This window comes from Cygnus olor, chromosome Z, assembly GCF_009769625.2.
Source record: "Cygnus olor isolate bCygOlo1 chromosome Z, bCygOlo1.pri.v2, whole genome shotgun sequence".
NCBI lineage: Eukaryota > Metazoa > Chordata > Aves > Anseriformes > Anatidae > Cygnus > Cygnus olor.
The window spans coordinates 79,624,759-79,641,806 of record NC_049198.1 but is presented as its reverse complement, the minus strand read 5'-3'; the positions used below and the strand labels follow the sequence as shown (position 1 = coordinate 79,641,806).

The following is a 17,048-nucleotide window of genomic DNA, read 5'->3' as shown; positions in this document are numbered from 1 at the left end:
TGGGCCATCAGTCTATTCTTTCCATATATCTTTTCTTCAACATCTTGATGCACATTTTTGCAGCAGTGTTCTCACTGAGTCTCATGGCATTCTAACTGCAACAAATGAACTTTACTCCAGAACTTCTATGACTATTTCAGGCTGGTCTGAAAAGCCTGGTCTGATATGACTAGATGAGAAGTAAGGCTTAGATTTGTAAGCAAGTCTGCCTTTTTTTTTTTTTTTTTAATCAGTTGAGACGAAAAGTGGAAGGGATGAAAGGTTTTCTTGGTTTGTTTGCTTTTTGTTTTCTTTTTCTTTTCGTTTTTGTTTGTTGTTGTTGTTTTTAGTCCACGCTTGAATCTGCATTCTAGCTTACCTTTTGCTTCATTTGTTTCATTTTAGATATGCCTTTGGTTTTTCAACAGCATATTTTCTGTAGTTGCTTTTATGCTTATTGTTAATATCTGTAGTCCTTAAAATGGTGTGCTATGTATTGTGTGCTTCTTTTATGAAAGCTGATAAACTGAAATTTTGTAGGCTTGAATATAAAAAAGGAATGATAGAAAACAAGATTATGAATGTATGCAATATCCTGAGCCATTCAGTACAATGCTTATCTCTTGAAAAAATATTGCACTACAGTTTTGAAGGCAACTTTTTTACCATTCAGAATACCTGGGCGTTCTTAATTTGTTCTGTAATAACTGTGCACAGCAAGTTTAATTGTTAACAGAGTCACAGTGTAAATTCTATATTTTGTAGGTTCTCTAATTCGTGTTATTGTTTAGATTTTGGGGGATTTATACAGAGGAAGCATAATACAAGTCAAGCTACAGTGTTGAGTACTTATGCTCTTTACGCATTTTCAGTACAAAAGAAAGTTAGAAATTATCATACAACATTCAGAAGCTTGCTGTGATAGAACTAGAATGTTAATGTTAATCATATCTTCTTTTCTTTCTTTTTTTAAGGCTTCACAAGGCTTGCAGCTCAGGCAGTATCTATTGTAATCAGCAAGTTACCTACAGTGATTGCATGTTTGCCTCCCCCAATTAAGTACTTCTTTTTTCTGGCTGAGAGAAAAATGTCAAGAAACTTTGCTGAATTGAAGAAAGCTGGTCTGCTTGTCTGGAACTTGATTGTAATTATATGTCGGATATTTGAGGATGGAAATACTGCAGAACTTTTAACAGGTGCAACACTTGACAGATGGAGCAAAGAAAAACTCAGTTTAATTCGTGTGTGCTTAGAAAGTATTATGGGAAAACAGAAAAGTGGTCCTAAACAAGTGACCCAGAAGGTTATACAGAGCATTGAACAGCAAAGACCAAACTGGATCGAAAGCCAGTTGCTGAAGGCAAGAAAATTGAGCACAGGCTGGTAAGAATGTAGTACTTTTCAAATGCGATTGTTTATTCTTTATTTTACTGAATTAATTATATGTTTATGGCTGTTGTTCAACTAAAAAAATGTTTAGATAATCAATGATATTATGTTATATGAAATAGACTTGTTCTTAATATTGATGGTGTCCTAGTATGTTTTTGCAAGTGAATTGCATGTCTGAAACAGTTGTTTCATTGTTTCAAAAGTCTTTTTATGGTGCTTAGAATGTTTCATATTTTGTTTCATATTTTTGCATATATTCATGATGATCCAAAAAGGTGGATAATTTAGTCAGTATATCTTTCAGAACATGAACGGGTACATGAACAGGGCACCGGAGTGCATTTATAAATGAGTTTTGCTATAGTGATTAAATTAAGAGGGACTATAAAAGGCTTTCCATGTCCATCTGAGATTAAAAAGTAAGTAACTTTTAAAACATAACTAACCCTGGGGGCAAGTAGGATATATCAAAGCAGGACAAAAAAGTACCTGCTGTGCCTTTCTGAGGAAATACCAACTTTCCCTGCAGATTTGACATTTAGGTGCAAGTTTTTAAATCCTTATAATGATATTTCAAAAGTTCTGTACATGTCAACATGTTCATAGTCCTGTTTTAATGTTGAAGTTGTGTTCCACTCTGTAAAAACACTATTTGTCAACTTCCCAATATTAGATTTATTGGAGTGACAGGACTCAGTGAATTAAACAGTTGGCTACACTGAAAGTAAGGGTGTTTTTTTTTATTATTATTATTTTTTTCATGTGTTTGTGTGATTTTATTTCCATGAATATTCTTGGACGTTCCAGTCATTACCATCCTTACAGTAATTATCAGCATAAATAAATAATGTAGTGATTGTAGATAGGAATCACTGCTATTAATGAAGAGGCTTTCATGCTTTAAGGCACAGGATCTTGTTCCTACAAGTAGTCAGGCAACAAGAGTAGTGTTAAATGGCAATAGTGTCACACAAATGCTCGTTGACATTGACCTTTGTGATCTTTTACATTTCCATTTAATACTAATTCACAAGCTCTAATCAAGTGATTAAAGGATTGAATCCAGATGCCAGCCACTGAAACAATCATGGAACAACAGAACCAAAAAACTATGATGCACAAAATGTATAGATACTTAATAGGATAGTGTCATAATAGAATTTCTAATTTACCAATAGAACAGGTGTTTTTAAAAATAATATAAATGCAGTGTAAGACAAATATTGCGATACTCTCTAAGAGCTAAAGCTTTAGTATTTGCAAGTCTGCTGAAGGTGAGAATTTTGAAGTACTATCAATTTTCTAACATATCAGAAAAATGCAAAATATATTATCCATAACAGGTATCAGACTGTGGAAAAATGTTTTCTGTATGTCTGTAGTGTCTTCCAAATTGAGAACCAGTTTGTGATCAGGGTTCCTAACAGTAAGCTTAAGAAACTAGAGAATGCATTACTTAACTCTCCAAGTGAGTAGATATATGATGCAGCTAGGAAACTGTTTCCTAACTTCAGTGGGATTTCTACAGTAGGATTGTAGAATAAATGTTATTTTTCTATTTTGTATACACGTATCAACAGTGAATTACTGGGAGAAAAATGTATTTATTAGGTAGCTGAGATATGCAGTGTAGAGATAAAATATCGTTATAAATGTGAATTGTAAAACTAATATATTAAAGCTGAAATTGAAATGTTTAAACTAGGTAATGGTGGCATAACCACTAAACTAAAGGCAGATTTTTTCAAGGACACTACTGTGTTGTTTATGTGATCTGTTTGAAATCAGAATGGTTATATTCGGTGTAAAAATACATTCTATATAACCTTTTATAATTCAATCATTTAGTGGGCAAATTTATGCACGTGCATTTTTATGTATATTCATACATGTTTATAGACTTTTAATATATACAGTGTGTGGAAGAAAAATAAAAACAATAAAATCCAAAAACATATGTGTGATTCACAGACCCAGTTGTGGAAAACAACTTTGATGTGCACCAGACTTTTATAAGCAAGTCTTGCATGATTTTATGTTACGTTATTGTTATCAGGAATTGGCTTCACAAAAAGTGTGAATATTATATAGGTTATTGCATTATGGCATACAAATTCAACTTAGTTTTTAGGGAAAAACAATTGCAGTGAAAGATTGTTGTATGCATTGCCTGTCTTGTGTACTGCCTGAAAACATTACTATTCATTAAAATAACCTTCACTTTATAGTAGCACCAGAGCTGTAAACAGTCACATTAGGTTCTGAAAGAGCACACTGCCCAGAAAGAAAAGAAATGTCTGTCTTTGGAAAGTAATTTGTCGAGTTGAAGATTATTGTTTTTCATCATGGTGACCCTGACTTGGCTGGCTGGGTGCATATACAGATTAAGATGAATGCAGTTATTCCTTGGCTGAGGTCTGCCTCTTTCAGGGCACATTCTTCCTAATGACATGATTGATAGGCAGTCCCAAATCCAGGGAGGAACTCATTAATCATAGCACTGACTGAATCCAATCATCTGCTTCACCTGCATACTGACGGACAGGAAAGGATACAATTTGGGTGCTGACACTGATACACTCCTTTGTCAGAGGTCCTCAACTTTTTCAATGTCAATCGCTGAGAAGTTTGACAAGAAATTCAGGTTATATCTATATGTGACATTGAAGCATCAGCCTTAAGCGTGCTTTAAGTTTAAAGATCAATGTCTTTGAAGTTTGTGTGTAAAATACACCATAATAACAGAGCATCCCTTACTTCCATTCAGCAAAGAACAAAATTATAGTTTATATTTTGAAACTATTTGCTCTGTAGGAAGTTCTGAAACTGCATGTGGAAGCAATATCAGCTTTAATGTCCAGCAGCTGTGCAGCATTTAAGTGAGCCTTCAGGTCAAGCAGCAACTTTCAGCAGAACTAACTTGGTAATCATGGCACATTTTCAACAGTAAACTGCAACTTACAAATACTTTGGTATTATCAGCTGTATTTTTTCACTTCTAATAAGTAAAATATCGGGGGCAGGCGGGGGGGGATGTTGTTTGTTTTAGTCGGAGTATTTATTTTGTAGACTTTAATCAAAATAAAGATTGGAGAATGCGTAATATTTTCGGTTGGTCTTTCAAGTTCTTGACATGTCTGGATACCAACATACATTTGTGTTGCAGCTCAAAAATTGGAGGGAAGAATTATCTTTAGTACTTTTTTTTTTTTTTTTCTTAATACTTTGCCAGTCTACAATATTAGGCAACTACAGAGCTGGTAACTTATGTTTTTATCCAGAGAGCAGTCTAATAATGGTCAGAGTTCTGAATGTCCATTTTTTTGAGGGTTTTCAGCCTGTCACCTTCATTTTTTTTCCTCTCCTTTTTTAGCAGTTGGACACTAACATTATTAAGAAAGAAAAAAAGGAAAAGTACAGGGCAAAAAGTGCAACAAGTGGCAAATAGGTACCTTTGAAATGGTTACCAGCATACCAGTGGAAGGAAAAAGACTTCATTTTAAAATTTCTAACCTATACTTAGAGTAATGGCTACCTTTCTGACATGTTAATTAGGCTTTAATATGTGCAGCGACAGGCAAAGAAAAATGTACAAAAGATCGAATGCAAATGCTACTGGGAATGGCAAAGATACTTCTCTAGTGGAAAAGAAAATAAAAAAATATTTGCTCCTTGTATATCCTTACAGTAAAGAATGTTTTAAGTTTTCGGTCTTCCTGTAAAATCGGTAAAATTTGTGTAATACTAAAATGTTATCTTTAATAGTCATTTAATTGTTTAGCATTTTATAGCGTGAAGGTTTCAGAAATGTATACATTTGTGCTGTGCAAGCCAAATGTTTAAGGATTTTTACTTGCTTTTATCTGACTTTGTATTAATATTTTGATTTCTAGTAGTTTAAGAATATTTTTCAATTTTCCATGTTCCAGTGGCTCGGTTGCAGTGGAAGGTGCACCGTTAGAGGAAGAAGGCATTGCACTTGGATTCACTGAGCAGAAAATAAACATGATGGTCCTGGATATCTGCCACAAGCCAGGTGGCAGCGAGTACCTGAGGCAAATTTATCACATCATCCAGCTCAATGAGGTAGGGAAACGGCCTTTTTACCGAGCAATTAGGTGTGTACTGGCCTGAGGCAGCGTCTGCTGGCAGCTAAGGGTTAGTCAAGGAGGTGATAATGCTTCTTAAAGTCAATATGAAATCCTATATTGTATTGTAATAGAATCCATTCAGTTCAGGCTTTTCTGCATTTGTACAGAAGAGATTACTTTATGGGGAAACAATGTAGATTTTATTTATGTACTTAAACTGTATTATGGCACATAAACTTCCTTTAGATTTATATTGTAGACCACAGATACATTTTAGGAGCTTAAGCACAGTTTAAAAAAGGAAAAAAAAAAAAAAGACACCACAATGGCAAGGCTATTGAAAAATTGACTGTTACAGGAAGTAAAATTAAATGTGGTAAATCAATTCTTCTGATTGTAAAAAACAAACAAACAAACCCCATCGCTGTACTGAGGAAGTAAATGCATCCAAATGCAAATCTTACTTAATCTAGATAACTGTTTAGTTAAAGTGCTTTTTAAATTACAGTAAACAAATTCACATTTGTTTGCTGCACATGGAATTTTGGTAAGGTAAAAGAATTATATCATTATTTCTAAGGCTGTGCTAAATTGCTGCAAGTTACCCAAAGCATTCTTATTTTATACACTGAAGTAAACGCAGGTTTGCTTAAATTGTATGATAACACAGACCTACACAGCTTAATTAAGAAAGTTCTGTTTATTAGCTTTAATTACTAAATTGCTATTCCTTGAATGCATAAGCAGGTGCTGTTAAGATCATTGAAAGTATACTGAAGTGTTTATAATTAAATGCAAAATAATGCAAATATAGGCACAGGCCAAGATTTTGCTTAGAAAAAAAAATGATAGCAAAAAACAATTAGGCAGCAATATGAAGGCAATAAAGAACAGCTTCATACAGGCAGTTTGCTTCTGAAAATCAGATCAACTGTTTAGTTCCTAAGTACAGGCTTACAAGCAACCTTTATGCATCTGCATTTGGAACTTTTAGAAGCAATGTAAGCATGTATGTAGAGATGGCAACCTAATATTAATACAATACAGAATCTTTTCAAGTTTCATCTCAAACAATTAAATGGTTCAGGAAGTGAAGTGAAAATTATTACTGTAATACAGTTCAAACAAAACCTTTTCACCTGGAGCACTTTCAGGATTACTCTTAGTATAATGAACTGAAGAAAAGATGATGAGCAAGACCTCCTAAAATAGCATATAATGCAGTAGCTAGGGCAGTCACCTAAGGGACTGTATATGCAGGCTCAACTCTTTATTCTTCTTGGTTTAGACCAGGGAATTGAATCTGTATCCAAACTAAATGCCCAAACCGCTAGACCATTAGCTACCAGCATGGAACTTTGCTGTTTTCCCTTGATGGAGTTGTTTCGCTTTGTAGAAATTGCTGTAAAAATCCATTCTGTAAATTCTAGGGTCAGAAATAGAGTTGTATTCTAGCTGAAGGGGTAGAATGCCCATATCAGGTTCAGGAGACCCTGATTCAAGATCTCACTCCTATGAGTATTCAGTTATTTATACAAAGTGGAGCAGCTCTGATAGGATGTAAGAGGCTGAGAGAATTAGGTGGAAGAGGGACTTCAGCCTGTCTTTCCACATCCCAGGTGTCTCTCCTTGAATTTGTGCAGATAGTATGAGCTTCATTAAAAATAGAACATTTCTCAGTGGAGAAAACCTGTCTTGTTTAAGAAAGAAAAAAATAATAATAATAAAATCATGACCAGCTTGACTGCACAGAAGGACTTATGAACATTACTTCAACTTGGCTTTGAAACCATTACAAAACATTTTAATGCTTAGTGTGGTATAATGATAATGCATTTTTCAATATTATTTTTCATAATTTAGGTGGTTTTTTTTTTTTGGTAGTCAGGCACATTAAACAGACGATTTCTGTTCGAAGGTCCATGCTTTTCTTTGTAGGCTCCTTGGACTGTCAAGGGGTCACATTCTTAAAATTAGTTTGGAGATCTTTATGCTACAGTGATTAATAACTGCATGTGAATAGAGAAAAAAATGATGAGATGGAAAACTTTGGTTCTCAATAATTTTCCTAAGAAAGTCAGGGGAAAAGGGATATAGATTCTTAGAAGCTGTGTTTGGAAACAGAGCTACAATGTGATAAAGACAGACAATTACAGATACTGTAGAACTCAGAACAGTCAACAGTCCTTCATGTATTTATCAGGAAGAATAATTATTTTAAGAGTAATTTTCACTAATTGCTACCAAAGAGAAACCAACTCTCCTGAGCTGTCAAGCTCACAAATCCTCTGTCTGCTTTGTTTCATGCCCAGTCATTGGTAGTAAAGATATAGCTCACATGTTTACAGTCATGATTTCTCTGCTATTTATTAACACATTTCTGAAACATTACCCTTTCTGGCTCTACAAAATGTACCATACTAAAGGAGTCCTCAAAGTAATACATTTATCATTGTTGATCAAGTCTCTGTGTCAAAGCATAAATCCACAGTATTCCAAAGACAGGAAAACTCCTGTATTGGGAATTGAGCTGTATACCACTTCCAATGTTCAAAACCCTAGCAAGCATGGACAGTGAGTTCCAATATATCTTCTGAAAAACCAACAGATTCTGTTTCTTCTGGAGCTGAGAAGCCCAAATGGTTGGGTTGCTTTAGGGCTATCTACAGGTTTTGAGAAAATCTGTGCATGTAAGGTACTACATTAAAAAAAAATTGGTACATTTGTAGAAATATCTCTTAAATAAACCCCTCGCTATGACTTTAAAATCTTTGCTATGGCATGGAGTAATTAATGAATGGAGAAAAAGGAGAGGGGAGGGGGGAAAAAAAACACAATGTTTTTGGAGGCTGAGAAAATATAGGTAGAAGACTTATGGTATGTTTTGACAGCTGTATTACACTGTTGGTTTAAACTGAAAAAGCAATGAGTTCTATTTAAGAAAAAAAATCCTTAAAAAAAAAATACACTAGGATGATTTTGTGATTGTTCAAGCAGTCCTGTCTACAGGTTGCAGCCGATTGTCAGTCCTACTCTTTCTCTTCCCTTTGTGTTTTCCCACTCTTAGGGCCTCCTTTGCACTAGTACTAGAAATCGTGTGGCTTGCTTATCTGGCTGAAACCTTTCTTTTTTCTGGCTGATTTCACAACATATGCTAGTGCCAACACAAGGGAGAAACAACTACAATCTATGCGGGTTGGGAGGAAATTCATGCCTTTCAGGCCAGACCACAGTTGGATCAGTTTAAAGTGATGGTGAAATTATTGTTTTAGAAAGACCAACTTAGAAGTACAGTGTCATGTAATGTAGTTTACACAGTCCTTCACTTGAGTCTGATTTTTTTTTTTATTAACTCAATATTACTGCAAAGTAAGAGGAACACTTGTATCCACCCATCTTAATGAAGACTCACCTTGAGTGAGCTCAATGTTATGGCAATCCTATTATTATGGACTTCATTTTAATAACAATAAACAGTTTAATCACAATAGTCCTTCCAGCAAATAGATCTGTAAGTGTTTCATTATCTAGCTCTTCGTAAAATGGTTCTATTTAATCAAAACACTTTATTGGCATGCAATGATGATTTATTTACATAGTAGTTTAAGAAGTGAAAACAGAAAAGATTGTGGCCAAAATAATCATGTGTCTGTTACACTATAGTTTCTAAAATTGCCATGTAAATCACGAATGAGTTCTAGGCTTCAAACGCTTAAATAATTAAAAATAGTTTTGAAGAGTGGTAGAGTATTTATTTCCTGTGTTTAAACAACAGATTTTATAGTCATGTAGTGACTATGTAATGCTGCCTAAAAAACAAATATGCCTGCATACTTTATCATATAAAAGAGATGATATACATTAGAACAGTTCATAGAAAACATTTGTTTTTCACTACCACGTAGACCTATCTAATATCTTAAATAAGAACTGTTAAACATCACTGATGATAAATTCAAAACAGTATCTGATTACAATATTGGATTATTCTGATTTGCTTCAGTTTGATATTCCTAGGAGTTATTTATTGTTGTAGGATGATATTACTCTTGAAAAGGTCTCTATTTTGAGTGAGATTTCTTATTTTCCCCTTTAGCATAAGGAAACACACAGTAAAGTTATGCCTGAAATTTGGGAAATTTCAGTTAGAAGGCTAGGTGGCATGTAATTCTTCTTTTTTTTTTTTTTCTTTTTTCTCTCCTTAAAAGGAATATTTGAAAGAGCAGCTGTCTTGTAAGAATTACTCTGAAGAGAGTGTTACCTCCAATCAATGCCTGCCTTTGACACTGAAGGGCAGAGAAGAGCAGGCTGTCTTCAATCCTTTCCAGGTGTACAGCCAATCTTGTGCAAAAGTGTTCAATCAGGTTTGTGAAAATCTGAAACCTTGGTTATAGTATGATTTTTACTTGTCAATCTTATTATGATCATGATAATGACAGAGACTGAAATTATGAAAAAGGAATTAATTACATGAGTTCACTTTTGATGAAGTGCAAAGGAATATTATTACTCAGGATTTTAATGAGGGCACTCTCTACAATATCATGGTGTTCAAAAAGCCATTATTGTCCTTTTCTTTTATCAGAATTATTGCATATAAGAACAATTTGCATTTAGTTAGACTTTCTGTGTTAGTTCAGTACAGTGAAGGAAAACCTATTAGTACCAATGACATGTATTACATCTGTGTAATGGTAGATGAGGCTAGTCTTAGTCCTTTGAAAAATCATGGCAAATCTCCAAGTGCATATTTAGAGTCTTACCTGATGAGTCTTTCACAGAAATGTTGAATAGTAATGTAAACTTTGGAAATACAGAGAAGTGAGAGTAAGTGCTGGAGCGAGGAGAAGTGAAGCATGCATTTCTGTGTCACTTTCCTGGTATCATAACAAATATATAGAATATACCTACTTGCATAAACCTATACCTGGGACCCACATGACTAATTCATTTCACAAAATGAATTGTATTTGATTGGACTTGGACACCTTAAAAGATCTTACACCATGGTTTCTCAAGACTTCTTAACCCATCGTCTACAGTTTTGATTCTTCCCCTACAATTTCAAACATTTAAAAAGGAATGGCATTAAAGTTGCATGAAATTCACTTTACAGACTTTTGATTGAAAGACACTATTTTTCAGTACAGCTTTGTTTTTAATTTGGATCATCTGCATTCTCAATTGTGAACGTTTTGGTCTATTTCACCAGTTGTATTGCTGTAAAATATACCCGTTTTTCTTCTTTTTTTTTCTACTTGTTTAATCAATACTTAATCATTGTCATGTTATAATCAAAGTGCTAATGTCCCGAAAAAGGAGATTAATATCAATTTCACGTGGCTTCTCATTCCAGAAAACATGTTTTAAAGTGTCTTTTTTCCTTCCACTGGTCTCTTTATGTATATCCTCACTTGACAGAACCTAAGGGGGTACAGATTCAATTTGAAATGCAGAAAATAGTTCACATGCCTCAAATCATTAATAGTATAGTAGAATAAGACCTTCAAGTAGTGACAACTCAGGGCAGAATTCTTCTGCTATATGATGGGTTTGTAGTGCTCTATTAATCAACAGATGACAATGGATAGTTCATATTAAATCACTTTGTATTTTGTAAACTTTTGGCATAAAGTCTATTATCAGAATGTGGAAAAATATCTTAGAATTAAGAAAAAAAACAGTAGATCACAAAAGGGGGGTTGGACCCGATGATCTTTCAAGGTCCCTTCCAGCCCCTACAATTCTGTGATTCTGTGAAAGCTAAAAGTATCTTGTGCCACCCCTGTTGTTCATAATGACAGACATATTTCCTGAACTTAATAATATTATTAAAGATTTCTCCCCTTCAATACAAATTACACTTTTATTTAGTGGTGTGGGATGTGCTATTTATTAAATAGTGGTCAGTGTAGTTCAGTATCTGGTCTTTTGCAGACCATTGCTAATCTAGAAGACTGTCAGAAGATGCCAGAGCACTGCCAAGGAACAATTATTCTTCTTATGGAATACATCTTTTTCTTACGTTCATTCTTAGTAGTTGGCAACTGCCATGAATCTGAAGAGTTTATAATCCATGATTAATTTTTTGATTTTTCTTTAAATCTAATGTAGCCAGATGTGTTTTCAATACAGGAACTAACATTTGTTTCTTAATAAATTCTAAGTCAAAATAAGCCCATTGTGATCCTGGTTTCACATTGTTTTACTGATGAGTTAATTTTGTATTGTATTTAAAAACTTCTCTGTAAGAAGGGCTAAACGAATAGACAATACTGCTTATTGAGTCCTGCAAGCTGACCAGAGAATGTTTGTATTATACTATGCTATATTATAACTGTAGACATGTTCTTAGCTTCCTCAGTAGAGGATTGTTTAAATGGAATTATTTCAAAAGCTTTCTGAAAGATAAGTTATAGCAAACATATCATATATTGCTTTTTGATCAGTTTTTGCAATACATTAGGGTGGTTTATTTTTCTGTTCTGTTTTGCTAATTCATCCCCACTGTGCCATCTTTGGCAAGTTACCTAATTATAATTTCTATGAGTTTTACTGCTCCTGAAACAAAGGCCACCAAACTGCTATTTTGAGATCAACTGTATGATTTTTGTTAAAGATATGTAATGTTTTTTACCTTCTAACCCTCAGTTCAGTAGATGATTCTATGAAGTATGTCACTTCTGTTAACAATTCAGCTATTTCATTCTTACATTCCTGCAAAAATCTTGAATAATCACCATCTGGTCCTAGTAACTTGTTGCTCTTGATTTTATCAATTTGTCCTGACACCTCAGTCTCTGCCAGTGCTGCTGCTCTATTGTCTAATAAGATTAAGTCCAGGCTGTACAATGTCTCAACAGTATCAATGAAGAAAAATATTTAATAAATATAAATATATATATATATAACTATTTATTTTCCCTTTCCTGAATTATGGAGGTATTTTGTGTGTGTAGTTGTTGTTGTTGCTTTCTTTTTTTTTTCCTTTTTTTTTTTCCACAGAATTGATCAGCCTGGTGGACTGAATTTTATCTGTTAGACTAATAAATTTTCCTAGTTGCCACTACTGGCAGTTCAGCTTCTCCTTTTTGTCTTGCTTGATTTTACAAGTATTTCCTCTGTATTTACTAATTTCTAATTCATTGCAGAGTATTGAACAGTTGCCTGTTTTCTCCTCTGTATTCTCCCACTGTTCTTTCAGTGGAATCTTTTCCTTATTTCTTGTTTATCAGATGTTCACTGATTCTTTTTCTTTACTTTCCACTTTTACTTTGTTATTCCTTCTTTAGCTTCTCCTAATCTCCCTTTCTGACTCTGTATTTCATGTTTCTTTTTATATGTTAAGTGCATCCCAGAGATGACAATTAGTAAGAAAATGAAAAGAAGGAAGGGAATAACTAAAGGTGGAAGGAAAGGGAGGGACTACCTGGAAGGGATTGCACTGATTCTGCTCTCCCAGAACAACCAAGTGCTGTCTGTAAGAAGAAAAATATACACTGCATGACACACTTCAGTCTTCCTACTTAGCTATATTTCCATTGTTATGACTAATTCCATCTTTTTTTTTTTTTTAACTGAGTGGTATTTTAGTGTTACAATAATATTTTTAATGATTCCTTCCCAAGAATGTTGAATTGTAATCACTACTTGACCAGTACTGACAATGAAAATTACTATTACGCAGCAGTTACTATTTTACAAACATAAGAATGTGGTGCATGGTCTTTTGTCTGCCCACCCTTATTTTATGTTGCTTTTACTTATTAAATAAGCAGCATGGGATTGTATTACTTCATATTGTCTAGCCTTACTGCTGTTTATAATAACCATCTGGTGACTGGAGTGCCTTACAAAAAAATAAACAAGTAAACCATCACTCTAATTAAGATACAGGTTACATCTTGAATTCCAACTATGCTAAGATTTTCATGACAAACTTTTTGCTGATGGCAGAAAATAAAAATTTGTTACATAAGAAGTTGGCAATTATTTTGTTTTCCAAACAAAGAGTCAAGCTCTCAGACAAAGTGGTTGGGCAGAATGCCATTAACAGTTGGAAGAATAACGGTTCAAAAATTGATTTATCTTTTTATAAATAATGGTTACATTCCCAAATGGATTTATAAATTAATTGCTGTCGTATTGGAATAAAAACCTTCTCCTGTGGACATGATTGATATTGTCTGTCTAAGTCCTTGTTCTAGACCCCCCTCCTTCTTGCTTAGTATATCACAGCTGGAGCTTTAATTTACTGATGATATTAACACTGATTAATAACTAACAATAGCTTCTTGCCATGTATCAACAGTCAACCATTACTGAATGGAACTGGGATTGGTCAAATTTCCTGCCAAATTATTTGGGACTGAAGCAGATGACCTTCAGGGTGCTGCTGGCACACAGGTAAAGGGATTCTGGCATTTAACTGCACTTTCCACTTGTCTGCCTTACTTTAAAATGGTCAGTGAATATATAATTTTCTGGTGAACTTTATAAAATAAATTATAGATTTATTTTTAAATATGCAGTTTTAAAATTGAGTTACTTACTGTCTTTGTGTATTTGATTCATACAAAGGTGAATTCCTGTTTTGAAGACGTAGTTATTTCTGGCTTAGACATGAATCTATGTTGATATTGCCCATAAACTGTGCTTTGAAAAGAAATGAGTAATTGTTAACTTTGCTAGAGCTATACAGCCAACGGAGATTTCAGCACAGAACTTTGGGGATGTTTGTTCAAATTGTAATGAGTCTTAAATTCATCTGGGGGCATGAAAAGTATAGCTAGAAATATGAAGTATTTCTTTAATAGGTTTTAACTAATGAAACTTATTTTAATAGTGTTTTACTTCTAAAATTTATATCTGTTTACCATCTAAGGAGATATTAAATTGAGGTTATACTTGTTAAATTCAGAAAGAGCAATTTTTAAGGTTCAGAAAATTACAGGTGGAAAAAATGGGTGTATTTTATAGAATACCTGTTACATAGCCTAGTAAGAACTGGAAAACATATGTTGTGAACCAAAAGGTTTAATGCTCCCTTCATAATTCTGAATCCTCATAAGGGTAATATCTATTATGGTTGTACCACTTGCCTTTTAAAGTGAATTGTTTTTCTATTTAGAAACTGGTGATGATTTCAAAAGTATATTACTTGCATGTCAAAAATACTTGTTTTTGTCACATTCTTAATTTATCACTAGAAATTAATGTTCTACACACTTAACTGCGCCCTCATTTTATATATAAAATACTCTTGCAGTTTATTTCCATTCATCTTAATTTTGCTATGATGAATTTTTCTCTTACTTGAATTGTTATTTTCCAAAATTTTAATACAATTGCACAGAAGGTTATGCTGGCAAAAATGTGCTCTCCATTTCTCCAGTCAGTTCTTCTCTTGATGTCCTCTATTACCCAGAACCAAGCAGAATATGGGATTATGTGGAGACCTTGGTCTGTACCAGTAGTGCCATTTTTCTGTTAAATGGCAGAGACAATTCAGCACTACTTTTTTTATTTGATAGTTCTCCTGCTGATTAGTAACTCCTGTCCTTCATTTAAAAATGAATTAGTTTGTCCTTTTAAAAGAGAATTTAATAGATAGTCTTAGACTCAAGATGGTTCTGATACTTCCCTTTGTGTTGATGTCATCAACACGAGCCAAATGGAGTAGAGAGAACTGTTTTGCAGAGGGAACATTTTTCTGTGGTCACTTCTTCTCCAATGTCTTTAAACACATTTCATTTTCCTTTTGATCCCTGTACAAAGTTTAGAAAGAAGTCATGTGTATACTTTCTCTGTCCTTCTCTGTATTACGTTTTTATCACATCATCTATTGCTTCTCTTTTTTCCCTCCAATAACTGCCCTAATTTTTGACATCCTTCCTAATTTGAAAATGTCTCCATTCACTGCCCTTCTACGTGATATGAAAATTCTCATCTTGAAGTGACATTATGCAAGACATTAATGATTATCTAATGGATTTATTATTCAAACCTCTCCTCTCTATTTTACAGACCAACAGATCACCTAAACCCATTGTGAGCGTTAAGCAGAATTGCTAATCCTAATATCTTCCACAGTGACCAGCATCTCCAACCCAGCTTATCCTTATGTGACTCAAATTTTAGCCTAGATAAAGTATTTCTGTTCATGTTTTCAGCTAGCTAGACCAATTCTTGCTGGTCTGGTGGTTACTCTAGCAAGCTTTACAATGACTCAAGTAAGCCCTATCTTTACATGATGCTTCATGCTTCTTCATAAATCTCAGCCTTACTTGTGCTTAGGTGTAATGTTTCTGACTACATTAATCATGTACTCACTTAGTGTGATCCTTATTTTGACCTCCTGCTTACGTTGCCCTCCTCCATTGTGTTTTTACTATTTGCCTCCTAAGATGCGGTCAACAAAACCAAGGGCAGTAACTTAAGAGTACAAGCACTCATTTCTTTAACACACGCTAAAGCTTTCTCTTACCAGTTACTTCTGTGCAGATAAAAATATTTTTACCTGTTCTATTGAATATTTTACTTGTTCTATTCTACCTCTATATTGAGGTCTATTTATTTTTATATTTAAAGAAAAATACTGTCTGATGTATATGAAGCAAAATAGGTATGTTCTGCTTTCACTTTTCAGGGGGAAAAAAAAAGTTTTAAAATGCTTAGGGGACTTATTTACCAGGGAAATGCTCCTCTAACCTAGTTAATGACTGAGTTAGGTGGGGGCGGGTTATGGGAGCATTGTCCCAGAGCCAGCAAGTGGTAGGCAAATTAATTGGTTGGTGGTTAGGGGAAAGTAAAAGACTGGTTAAAACAGAATGAATTGTTGTATACTGCTCACTGTTGGCTACACATGAGTGCATGAATCTATTGCACCCATTCCTATGACCTTCAAAGTAAGTGTTCAGAAGATCTTAAATGACAGGTGTATATTGTTAATTATATCATCTTATTTCAAGGTTATCGAATATAGCAGGCTGTCAAAAATAGCTTATTTGAATTGAGCAATGAGCAGAAACAGAAAAAAATAATGTTCATACATATTTACAGTTCATACCTTTAGAAACTATTTAAAAATCTATCAGAAAGACATATAGATTACTTCATTTCCTTCCTGGTTTTATTTGTTATTCTTTTTATATATAAAGAGTTCTAGCTGCAAAACCAAAAAACATTCTTTTCAATTACACTTAAAATAATACCTTTTAATAAGTTAGCCCATTAACAGTCAGCTAATTTAAAGTACTAGATTTACTCAAGTTTTCAAAAATGTCTCAAGTAGTTTCACAGAGATACATGTTGCTTTTCCAAATCTTCTTGGCACTCAGCTGAACATTCTTAGATATTTTCATGATCAAATGGGAGATCCTTGCCTCTAACGTGTATCAAGACAAGAAGACTGTGTGCTTTTAGTTACTGTTTAATTGGCGGCTATCACAACTTTTAATGACCCTTCCGTTCATAAAGGAAATAATATTATTGCCTGGCTAAGTCATTATCTAGAAACTGTGCAGAATGTTGGTCAGACAGTTAAGACGATAGTTGATACAATCCCTCTGTAGATAATGCAACATT

The 17,048-nt window shown here is 33.9% G+C and overlaps 1 protein-coding gene across 10 annotated transcripts in view; it reads left to right on the top strand.

Moving 5' to 3' along the window:
- The window catches only part of KIAA0825 (KIAA0825 ortholog), a 260,619-nt gene that overhangs the window by 129,241 nt on the left and 114,330 nt on the right, over positions 1-17,048 (top strand). For 9 of the 10 annotated variants that reach the window (XM_040540323.1, XM_040540325.1, XM_040540322.1 and 6 more), the window contains 4 exons: positions 954-1,362; positions 5,301-5,457; positions 9,671-9,826; positions 13,774-13,868. In XM_040540323.1, coding sequence (XP_040396257.1) covers positions 954-1,362; positions 5,301-5,457; positions 9,671-9,826; positions 13,774-13,868 — 817 coding nt within the window. Of the gene's footprint in view, positions 1-953; positions 1,363-5,300; positions 5,458-9,670; positions 9,827-12,467; positions 12,548-13,773; positions 13,869-17,048 lie in introns of those variants that run through there. The other variant, XM_040540326.1, reaches the window with a different exon arrangement.